A 12,488-nucleotide genomic window follows, 5' to 3' on the forward strand; every position below is an offset into this window, starting at 1 on the left:
CCCCTGAGGGCAGGCCTTCTTAAGAACAGATTGGTTCCTTATCATCAACTCTGACAAAGCCCAAGAGGATTTTCTCTGATATTTACCGTGGGAATCTTGAGCTCCTGGAGGTAAATCTGACAATATGGTGGGTATGCCCCTAAGACTATATTTTCCTAGTTTTAAACTTTCAGATTTGTTCACAATGAGCCTCCAGCAACCTGTTAGTTATTGTTCACAATTTCCTGCCTCAGCACTGGTTCTCTTGGCAGTTTCCACTGGTGAGTCCCTCCTGTGGTAAGCCACAATTCCTTGTCCATCTCTGGGGGGGGGGGGGCAGTAATTTGCCTTTTGTCCTCCCTTCTCTTATGGATAGATCCAATGACAGTTGTTGATTTTTTAGTCTTTTTCAGGTTTTTATTTGTTAGGACAAAGTAATGACTTCGAAGTTCCTTACATGTGTAACTGAAAACTGGAAGTGTGATTTGATTTTTAAGCTTGGCTTCCTTACTGTTATTTTGGATCAGAGTAGCTACATTTTCAGTGTTTGGTAAGAGGTTCTGCTTAAGCCCCTTGAGCCACTCAGGCTCCGGGTTCTTTGCTGATGTATCTGTGTGTGCCTTCAGGAATGCTTTCTAGTCTGCTCCACATGTCCTTCTGATCCCTCCTGGGTGGGTGCAGCCTAGTGCATTTCGTAGCCTTCTGTATCTCCAGGGGTGAGTGTGACCTCCTGAATTATTCTTCTTGGTTGCCTCTGTCCCTGGTTCTCTGTGTTAAAATTCTTGTTAATATGCTGTTTCACTTGTTGCTACTATTACCACGAGCTACCAACTCCCTCTTAATTACTTACCACCAAGATCTCCCTTGTTTTTGACAGTGCCCTTAGGCAGGAACTTCTTGCTCCATTCCAAGTAAGTCAGTCCTCTCAGGCAGATATTCTGAGCTCTTTTTTCTTTATTGCCTATTTCTCCTCCCTGGGGAGAACCTTTGTGTCACACTACTGGAGTTGGTGGCAAGAGCATGGCTTGCTTCTCCTGGTGTAAGAGTGGATGTTGGGGATATAGCCTCTGATCTTCTGAGCATATCCTCCTGGCATGGAGCCTCTGCTTAAGGAGCCAGTCTGGGTGAAAATTATTAGGGTCCCAGTATTCTTGATCTGTCATACCTGAGGTAGAGCCTTTACCATAAGAGTGAGAACTGAGTGGGGAAAGGAATACCCAGTCCTCTAATTTTGCCTGCCCAGAATAGCACTTACACAACACAGGCCTGGGGAGGATAAGAGAGGCTGGCATGCCTGTCCTTCCTAGGTGAAACCATAGCCTAAGAGTCTAGGAGCTGGATGGAAAGGGGATTACTACCTTCTTGATAGCACCCATCTGGAGTAGTTTTCATCACAGGGAGCTGATGTGGATAGGAGCAGATTGTGACTCAAATGCCACAGACTCTCACTGTTCTCACTGAGATTTAGTTGTTTTTTTTTCTTAAATAAATGTTTTTCCATTTGCCATATGCCCTTAGGAAAATTTCCAAAGACTTTAACTGGTTGGTTGTTTTAATGATTTTTCCAGGCAAATGGTTATATAATTGGGGAGAGGGTCCAAGAGCTCCTTATACCAGCTTTGCAGAAATTTCATCCTCACTGGTTGTTTTAAAAGCTGGAAGTAGGTTTAATATACCAAAGGAGACCTCTGTGAGATAGAACTTAGAATCACTAGGCCAGTATTATATCCTTGTTAGTGATCTGAAAACTCAGTTTGGTAATTCTGTCTTTTAGTGTTTTTAAAAAGGAATATTTCAAAGTAATGTCTTCAATTTAGTTCATTTCACCAAAATTTTCTTGACATCTTTCCTTGGAATACCAATTTTATGGTGAATAATTTTTGTTTTGCTTTTTAGGTTTTAGGTTTTGAAACCCTGAGGCTCATGTTAATATATTATTTGTGGTTATCAGAATGTCCAATGGATAATATGGTTTGCTGATTAAAGCATAGACTGAAAATAAAATTTCTCTACTCCCCAACCCATCATTCTCATTTTCAGTACCAAACTAGGAAATATTAGAAATCACTTAACTGCTAAATTGGTTCATTCAGCTGCAAAATGGAACTAATAGTGCCACACAAGGGTGTTGTGAAGCTTAATAAATATTGCTAAAGCGTTTGTTTCTGTGAAAAATCCTGTATTTATTTAAAAAATATATTCATATTTCTTAGACTTTAAAATGTGCTCATTAAGAGCTCATATATACATGTAAGGTATTTTTAATGCAGTAAAATATTATATAGATAGTATACATTAAAGCACTATATACTATATATATCCAAATTGAAAAGAATAATAATATAGTGTTGATTTATTGGCTGTACATCCTAAAGAAATTATGGTTTTCTACAGTTAGAAAGAATTGCTTTATATAATTGCTTTATATAATTGATATTTATGTATTAATTGGCTAATAATCTATTGTAGTGCAAAATAGAAAATTTGGAATAAAGTATAATTATGCCATGTTTTCTTAGTGATATATAATCTTAAAAATGAAATTTGAAATGAATATATATATATCTTTTTTAATGATAGCCAAAGCTATGATATTGGGAAGATGGATAAGAATTCTGTTGGGCCAGAAATGCTGGTAAGGATCATGTTAAATATTGTAGAAGTAGGTTGAAGAAATATATTTTATGTTATTGTTATTAAACTGTAATGGTCTGTCCCCACTTTGTGAGTAAATTATCCTTTGGGCACATCATTAATATCTCAGTACATTAGTTTCTGTAAAATTGATATACTAATAGAATCTACCATACAGGTAGATTCTTATATCCAAGAGTTAATATATGTAAATGCTGGGAGCAATTTTAGCTTTTAAAATTGTATGTTAAAATTTTTAGGGTTTTCCTTAACTACCCATATAGAATATGCTTAGTATGGAAGTTAATTTTAATATTTAATCAAGTAAAATATGATTAGGTAAATGAATGTGATGTAAAAGTAATTTAATATATGCCATAGCAAAATGGAATTTTGTTTGAATATCTATCTTTACTTCTTACCTTTACGGTATCTCAATCAAAATATCACTGAATACCTATATATATCTAGCAATATGATAGATGGGAAATAACAGAGAAGTATAAAACATGACTTCTACCCTTAAAAAGCTTATGTTTGAAGCATAAAACTAATATAAGTATTGAATGAATATTATTCAGCCTTGATATAGAAGGAAATTCTGGCACATGCTACAACATAGATGAACCTTGAGGATATTACTCTAAGTGAAATAAGCCATTCACAAAAAAGATAAATATTGTATGATTCCATTTAAATAAAGTATTGTGAGTAGTCAAATTAATAGAAACGTAAAATAAGGTAGTAGTTGCAGCAGTTTGGAGGGAGGAGAATATTGGGGGAGCTATTGTTTAATGGGCACAGAGTTTCAATTTTGGAAGATTGAGAGTTCTGAAGATAGATGATGGTAAAGGCTGCACAACATTGCAAATATACTTAATACTACTGAACCGTACACTTAAAAATGGTTAAGATAGTCAATTTTATGTGTATTTTAACACAATTGAAAATAATAAAAACATTGTTATAGTGTCACATCATGGCATGTTATATGAGAATGAGAATAAATGAGCTACAGTAATTGCAACAATATGTATGTTCTCACATATAATGTTGAGTAAACAAAACAATTTATAAAGTAGTAGTACATACTGTATGACTCCATAAATGTAAATGCCAGAAGCAAGTAGAGCGAATGTACATGGTATTGGAAGACAGGTAATTTGTTACCCTTTTTTAGAATAGTGTCTGAAGAGAGTCTTGAGGTGAGCCTGTTGCTGTTTAATGTTCTGTTTTTTTATTTATCTGTTGTTAACATACATGTGTTCACTTTGTGAAAATTCAGAGCTGTGCTCTTGAGATTTTTGAACTTTTTTGTATATATTGTATACTTCAATTAAGGTTTCAGGGCAGCCTGGGTGGCTCAGCGGTTTGGCGCCACCTTCAGCCCAGGACGTGATCCCGGAGACCCGGAATCGAGTCCCACATGGGGCTCCCTCCATGGAGCCTGCTTCTTCCTCTGCCTGTGTCTCTGAGTCTCTGACTCTCTCTCTCTCTCTCATAAATAAATAAATAAATTCTTTAAAAAAATAAAGTTTCAAAAATAGATTCTAAAAACTAGTACAACCGAGACAATTTAGGAAAAGTAAGTGTTAAACTGTGTGGTTCAGTAAAGGGAAATATCAGGGTTGGCTAGAGTAGCTGAAGAAGCATTCTGGTAGGAAGGCCTTGAAAAGTACAGTGAAAATGCAGGGAGAAGGGGATACCAGGCAAGGGATCTAGATGAGATGATGTCTGGAGGAGAAAAAAAGGATGGAAGACTACAGAGTTAATGTGATTGAAATGTAATATTTATGTTGTGAATTATGGAGAGGTAAGATTATGAAGTAGTTTATGTAGTTTTTCACACTAGCAGTACTTTATCAAGGTATAATTTATATATACTAAATTGCACAGATCTTAAGTGTATAGCCTGATGAATTATAATATATCTAGATAGTCTTACAACTACCATGTATATCAAGATACAGAAATTTCCGGGAACCCTGGGTGGCACAGCGGTTTAGCGCCTGCCTTTGGCCCAGGGCGCGATCCTGGAGACCCAGGATCGAATCCCACATCGGGCTCCTGGTGCATGGAGCCTGCTTCTCCCTCTGCCTGTGTCTCTGCCTCTCTCTCTCTCTCTGTGTGACTATCATAAATAAATTAAAAAATTAAAAAAAAAAAAGAAATTTCCATGACCCTCAAAAATTCCCTTGGCCCTTTCCGATTGATAGCCTTTCACACTCTCAAGATGAAACAACTATTCTGACTTCTCTGGCTATAGATTATTTTTAGTTTTTCTTGAACTTTGTATAAATGGAATAATATAGTATCTCCTGTTTTGTGTATGGCTTCTTTTACTTAACATAATGGTTTGAGATTCTTTCATAATAATAATAATAATAATAATAATAATGATAATGATATTAAGTACCTTGTATACATCTTACTTGACCTTAGTTTTTTAATTAAAAAACTCAGAAATAGGACACCCTAACTATAATTTCTCTAGGTTTACAGAGCTTTAGTAAGTTAAGATTATCTTTCCCTGGTCCTACTGCCCCCTCATTATATTTAGAGGCAGATTCTTCATGGAAATAGAGCTCTTTCTTTCAAAATCTAAATCTGTAGTTAAATACATAAATGCTGACTAGACTTACTCCCCTTATTAATGTAAACGTGGCTGGAGAAATGGGCTTAAATTCAGCAATACATATTGATTTTAAAACTTAGCTGAGTTGTGAAAAACCTTCTTTATAGGAAAGCATATCTGTTCCTTTTTTTTATAAAAGATTTTATTTATTTATTCATGAGAGACACAGAATGAGAGAGAGAGAGAGAGAGAGAGAGAGGCAGAGTGTACACAGGCAGAGGGAGAAGCAGGCTCCATGCAGGGAGCCCGACGTGGGACTCGATACCGAGTCTCCAGGATCAGGCCCTGGGCTGAAGGCAGCTGCACTAAACCGCTGAGCCACCAGGCTGCCCTGTTCTACTAAAATGATGGTATATGTGCTCTTGGTCCAATTGGTTGATCTCAACTACGCTGTAAAGTTTTTGAGAGAGGGATTATGTCTTTCTATTTATCTCTCAAGCAATGCTACCTATACTGTGGGCAGTAAGATTATTAAATTAAATATTGCTGTGCTGTTGTTTCCTCTATTTTTAGAGTGGGAATTATAAAGTACTTCAATACTAAAACACTGTTAGGAAAATAATTATATTAACATAATTGTATTAAATTTAAATAAGCTATTATAAAATTCTTAGTATTTGGCATGGGCAGCTTAATGATGAGACGTATTCCAGACTCTGTGGTTACCTAAGGAAATGCTATTTCATAATAGTGACTTAAGTTGGAGAAGATGCCCATCACTGTGTAAGTGCTAATCAGCTGCTGCATTGCAATTTAACCCTCAACTGAGTGCTTTTTTCTTTTTTAATTATAGGCTAAAGTTCTGCGGTTACTAGCTACTGCTTATGTGGATTGGGATGAACAAGAATATTATGATAAGGCTCTCAGTGCTATAAACCTAGCAAACAAGGTATAAGAGGGTTCTACTTTTGCATATAAACTAATGCACTTTTTGGAGCTTCAATTCACATTTTGAAATGTAGTTTAGACATTTGCTTTGGTATTCCTACTTTTTTACTTAATTATTTGCTCTTTATTTTTTAATGTAATCACATTACAATGGAAAATTAGAAGTAAAAAAGAAAATGGTGGTATTATTTATACTTAATAAAAACCAAAGTATGATTAAATTGCTTTGATTTAGTGGCAATTCACAGATGATACCAGATAAAACAAAAATGCTTTTCTCACATTAAGAGACCTATGTATTTCTTTTATTTTTCATGTGGTTACCAGAGGGGAGTTGGGTAGGGAGAGGGGGAAATAGGTAAAGGAATTTGAGAGATACAGACTTCCAGTAACAAAATAAATAAGTCATGGAGATGAAAAGTATAGCATAGAAAATATAATCAATAAAATTGTAAAAATGTCATTTGGTGATAGATGATGACTACACTTATTGTGGTGACTATTAAGTAATGTATAGAATTGTGGAATCACTATGTTGTAACACCTGAAACTAATATAATACTATGTTAATTATACTTCAATAAAACAAATATCCATTTTTTAGCATCAGATTGTTTCAATCTGTTCTGCACAGAAAGGAAAAAATAAAATATATTTTCTTAACAAGAGACTTTTTGAAAAAAATTTTCTTTTGCATGAAATGGAAAGGGTTCTCTCTGCTGTGAATTTTTAGGATAAAGAAGGAAATGGTGATAAAATAGGCAGGTAATGGGATTTTGTTTAAAAAACAGTGAAGAGCTCCTGGGTGGCTCAGTCAGTTAAGTGCCTGACTGTCAGTCTCAGCTCAGATCTTGGTGCTCAGGGTCCTGAGTTCAAGCCCTTCATTGCTGTGGAGCCTACTTTAAAAAATCAGTCAATAAATAAACAAAAAATGTTAGTGGTTCACTTTTAGCTCACGTTCTTACATACATACATACATACATATATACCTCTACCCTTCTGGACAAAGAATATTGATAGGGTGATGACCATTTAAAAAGAGAGTTAGGGGTGTCTGGCTGGCTCAGGGGTGGAACATGTGGCTATTGGTCTTGGGGTTGTGAGTTCAAGCCCCCCACATTGGGTATAGAGATTGCTTAAAAATAAATCTTTACTTTTCATTTATTTATTTATTTATTTAAAGATTTTATTTATTTATTCATGAGAGACACAGTGAGGGGCAGAGACATAGGCAGAGAGAGAAGCAGGCTCCTCGCAAGGAGCCGGATGTGGAACTTCATCCTGGACCCCAGGATCATGCCCTGAGCGGAAGGCAGACGCTTAACCACTGAGCCACCCAGGTGTCCCAAAAATAACAAATCTTTACATAAAAAATAAAAAGAGAGTCATTTAGGATCAATGTATTTTATTTGGGATCCCTGGGTGGCGCAGCGGTTTAGCTCCTGTCTTTGGCCCAGGGCGCAATCCTGGAGACCTGGGATCGAATCCCACGTCGGGCTCCCGGTGCATGGAGCCTGCTCCTCCCTCTGCCTGTGTCTCTGCCTCTCTCTCTCTCTGTGTGTGATGACTATCATAAATAAATAAAAATTTTAAAAAATGTATTTTATTTAATAAGGCAAATAATTATGCTTTTTTCCAGTTTCAATTTAAATTCCAGTCAGCATACAGTGCAATATTAGTTTCAGGTATACAATGTAGTGATTGAACACTTCAGTACAATACCTGGTGCTTATTACAAGTACACTCCTTCATCCATCACCTATTTAACCCATCCCCTTACCCACCTCCCCTCTGGTTTGTTCTCAATAGTTAAGAGTCTGTTTCTTGGTATGCTATTCATTCTTTCTTTTCCTCTTTTGCTCATTTCTTTTGTTTCTTAAATTCTTATATGAGTGAAATCATATGGTATTTATCTTTCTGTGATTTTTTTTGCTTAGCATAATACTCTCTAGCTCTAGCCACATCATGATAAATGTCGAATTTTCATTCTTTTTATGATTGAGTAATATTTGTGTGTGTGTGTGTGTGTTTGTGTGTATGTATGTGTATACACATACCACATCTTCTTTATCCATTCATCAATTGATGGACACTTGGTCTATTTCAGTATCTGGGGTATGGTGAGTAATGCGCTAAATATAAGGGTGCATATATCCCCCCTGGGTAAATACTTAGTAGTACAATTGCTGGATCCCAGGGTGGTTCTATTTTTAACTTTTTGAGGAACCTCCTGCTTCTTTCCAGAGCAGCTGCACCAGTTTGCATTCCCACCAATAGTAAAAAAGGGTTCCCATTTCTCCACATCTTTGCCAGCCAACACTTATTGTTTCTTGTGTTGTTGATGTTAGCCATACTGACAGGTGTGAGGTGATAATCTCACTGTAGTTTTGATTTGTATTTCTCTGATGAAGGGTGATGTTGAACATTTTTTCATGTGTCTGTTGCTAATCTGTATGTCTTATTTGGAGAAATGACTGTTGATGTCTTGTGCCCACTTTTTAATTGGATTATTCATTTTTGGGGTGTTGAGTTTTTAAAGATATGTCATGTATCAGATATGTCATCTGCAAATATTTTCTCCTATTCTGTAAGTTGCCATTTAGTTTTGTTGATTGTTTCCTTCTCTGTACAGAAGCTTTTTATTTTGATGAAATCCCAATAGTTTATTTTTGCTTTTGGTTCCCTTGCCTCAGGAGACAGAACTAGAGAGAAGCTGCTATGGCTGATGTCAGAGAAGTTACTATCTATGTTCTCCTCTAGGATTTTTATGGTTTTCTGTCTCACATTTACATCTTTCATCCATATTGAATTTATTTTTTGTATGGCATAAAAAAGTGGTCCAGTTTCATTCTGGCATGTTGCTCTCCAGTTTCCCCAACACCATTTGTTGAAGAGGCTGTCTTTTTTCTGATTGGATATTCTTTCATGATTTATCAAAGAATAGTTCACCATATGGTTGTGGATCCATTTCTGGGTTCTCTCTTCTGTTCCATTGATCTGAGTGTCTGTTTTTGTGCTAGTACCATACTGTCCTGATCACTACAGCTTTGTAATATAACTTGAAGTCCAGAATTGTGATGCTTCCAAGCTTTGATCTTCTTTCTCCAGGTTGTTTTGGCTATTTGGGGTCTTTGGTGGTTCCATACAGCTTTAGGATTATTTGTTATAGCTCTGTGAAAAATGCTGTTGGTATTTTATAGGGATAGTATTAAATGTGTAGATCTATTTGGGTAGTATAGACATTTAAACAATATTTGTCCTTCCAATCCATGAGCATGAAATGCCTTTCCATTTCTTTGTGTCATCTGCAATTTCTTTCATCAGTGTTTTATAGCTTTCACAGTATAGGTCTTTTACCTCTTTGGTTAGGTTGTTTCTTAGGTAGTTTTTGGTGCAATTGTAAGTGGGATTGTTTTCTTATTTCTCTTTCTGCTGTTTCATTAGTGGTGTATAGAAATGCAACAGATTTCTGTATGTTGATTTTTGTATTCTGTGACTTTATAGAAATAGTTTATCAATTCTAGCAGCTTTTTGGTGGAATGTTTCAGGTTTTCTATATAGAGTATCAGGTCTTCTTTAAATGGTGAAAGTTTGATTTCTTCCTTGCCAATTTGATGCCTTTCTTTTTGTTTTGATGCCTGTCTGATTGCTGTGGCTAGCTCTTCCAGGACTCTGTTATATAACAGTGGTGAGAGGGCAGCCCAGGTGGCAGAGCAGTTTAGCTCTGCCTTCGGCCCAGTGTGTGATCCTGGAGACCTGGGATCAAGTCCTGAGTCAGGCTCCCTACATGGAGCCTGCTTCTCCCTCTGCCTGTGTCTCTGCCCCCCCCACCCCCGTGTCTCTCATGAATAAATAAATAAAATCTTTAAAAATTAAACAAAACAAAAACAGCGGTGAGAGAGGACAACCCTGTCTTGTCCCTGACCATGGAGGAAAAGCTCTGTTTTTCTCCATTGAGAATGATATTAGTTATGGATTTTTCACATATGGCTTTTATTATGTTGAGGTATGTTCCCTCTAAACCTACTTTGTTGAAGGTTTTTATCATGAATGAATGTTGTTCTTTGTCAAATGCTTTTTCTGCATCTGTTGAAAAGATCATAAAGTTCTTATCCTTTATTTAGTGCTGTATCACATGGATTGATTTGTGAATATTGAACCACCCTTCCAGCCCAGGAATAAATCCCACTTGATCATGGTGAACGACTTTTTAAAATGTATTGTTGGATTCAGTATGCTAGTATTTTTTTAAAAGATTTTTATTTACTTATTTATGAAAGGCACACAGAGAAAGGCAGAGACATAGGCAGAGGGAAAAGCAGGCTCCCTGTGGGGAGCCTGATGTGGGACTTGATCCCAGGACCCAGGGATCATGACCTGAGCCGAAAGCAGATGCTCAACCATTGAGCCACCCAGGATCCCTGTAAGCTAGTATTTTATTGAGAGTTTTTCCGTCCATGTTCATCAGACATTTTGGCCTGTAGTCCTCCTTTTTAGTGGAGTCCTTATCTGGTTTTAGAATGAGGTTAATGCTGGTCTCATAGAATGAATTTGGGAGTTTTCCTTCCTTTTTTATTTTTTGGAATAGTTTGAGAAGAATAAATATTAACTCTTCTTTAAATGTCTGGTAAAATTACCTGTGAAGCCATCTGGCCCTGGACTGTTGTTTGTTGGATGTTTTTTGATTACTGATTCAGTTGCTTTGCTTGGTTATCAGTTTGTTCAAGTTTTCTGTTTCTTCCTATTTCAGTTGTGGTAGTTTATGTTTCTAGGAATTAATCATTTTCTTCCAGCTTGTCCAATTTGTTGGCATATAGTTTTTCATAATATTCTCTTATAATTATTTCTGTTTCTGTAGTGTTGGTTTATTTCTCCTGTCTCATTTGTGATTTCATTTATTTGGATCCTTTCTCTTTTCTTTTTTGATAAGTCTGGCTAGATGTTATCAATTTTATTAATTTTTTCAAAGAACCAGATCCTGGTTTCATTGATCTATTCTGTTGACTTTTTTAGTTTCTGTATCATTTATTTTTGCTCTAATCTTATTTCTGTCCTTTTGCTGACTTTAGGCTTTGTTCTTTCTGTGGCTCCTTTAGGTGTAAGGTTAGGTTGTTTTTTAAGAATTTTCTTGATTCTTGAGATAGGTCTGTATTGCTAGGTACTTCCTTATTAGAACTGCTTTTGCTGCATCCTAAAGCTTTTGTACTGTTATGTTTTCAATTTCATTTGTTTGTTCTTTGATTTCCTGGTTGACTCATTCATTGTTTAGTAGCATGTTGTTTAACCTCATTTTTTTTGTGGTCTTTCCAAATTTTTTGTTGTTGTTGACTTGTAGTTTTAATAGTGTTGTTGTCAGAAAAGGTGCATAGTATGATTTCAGTCTGATTTGTATTTGATGAGGCTTGTTTTGTGACCTAATATGTGATCTATTCTGAGAATATTCCATGTGTACTTGAAAAGAATGTGTATTTTGCTATTTTAGAACAGAATGATCTGAATATATTTGTTAAGTCCATCAGGTCCAGTGTGTCATTCAGAGTCCTTGTCCATTGCTGTGAGTGGGGTGTTAAAGTCCCCTACTATTATTGTATTATTATCAGTGAGTTCCTTTGTATTTGTTACTGTTTTATGTATTTGGGTGCTCTCATGTTGGGTGCATAAATATTTACAATTGTTATTTTCTTGCTGGATTATCCCCTTATTATTATATAGTGCTTTTCTTTGTTGTTACAGTCTGTTTTAAAAGTCCAGTTTTTCTGATATACTATTTAATTTTTTAAAAGCTAACCATTTGTGTGATGGATGTTTCTCCATCCCCTTAATTTCAATCTGCAGGTGTCTTTAGGTCTAAAATGAGTCTCTTGTAAGCAACATTTAGATGGGACTTGTTTTCTTATCCATTCTGACACCCTATACCTTTATATTGGAGCATTTAGTCCGTTTACATTTACAGTAATTATTGATAGGTATGTATATAGTGCCATTTTATTCATCGTTTTTTCATTGTTTCTGGAGTTTATCTCTGCCCCTTTCTAGTCTTGCCACTTTTGGTCTTTCTTTCCCACTCAGGGTCCCCTTTAATATTACTTGCAGGGCTGGGTTAGTGGTCCTGAACTCCTTTAGCTTTTGTTTGGGAAACTCTTTATCTTTCCTTCTATTCTGAATGATAGCCTTGATAGATAGAATATTCTTAGCTACAGATTCTTCCCATTCAGTATGTTGAGTATATCATATCACTCCCTTCTGGCTTTCCATGTTCCTGTTGAGAAATCTCCAGCTAGCCTTATATGTTTTTTTTTCTTGTAAGTTAAGGACTTTTTTGTCTTGCCATTTAGAAAATTTTTTCCCTATC

At 35.9% G+C, this 12,488-nt stretch overlaps 1 protein-coding gene across 6 annotated transcripts in view; it reads left to right on the top strand.

The window, feature by feature from the left end:
* TEX11 (testis expressed 11) overlaps window positions 1–12,488 on the top strand; it is a 323,813-nt gene that overhangs the window by 83,588 nt on the left and 227,737 nt on the right. For all 6 annotated transcript variants that reach the window (XM_077890293.1, XM_077890296.1, XM_077890292.1 and 3 more), the window contains 2 exons: window positions 2,560–2,614; window positions 6,042–6,137. In XM_077890293.1, the coding sequence (XP_077746419.1) occupies window positions 2,560–2,614; window positions 6,042–6,137 (151 nt within the window). The remainder of the gene's footprint in view (window positions 1–2,559; window positions 2,615–6,041; window positions 6,138–12,488) is intronic.

Source organism: Canis aureus, chromosome X, assembly GCF_053574225.1.
Source record: "Canis aureus isolate CA01 chromosome X, VMU_Caureus_v.1.0, whole genome shotgun sequence".
Lineage (NCBI taxonomy): Eukaryota > Metazoa > Chordata > Mammalia > Carnivora > Canidae > Canis > Canis aureus.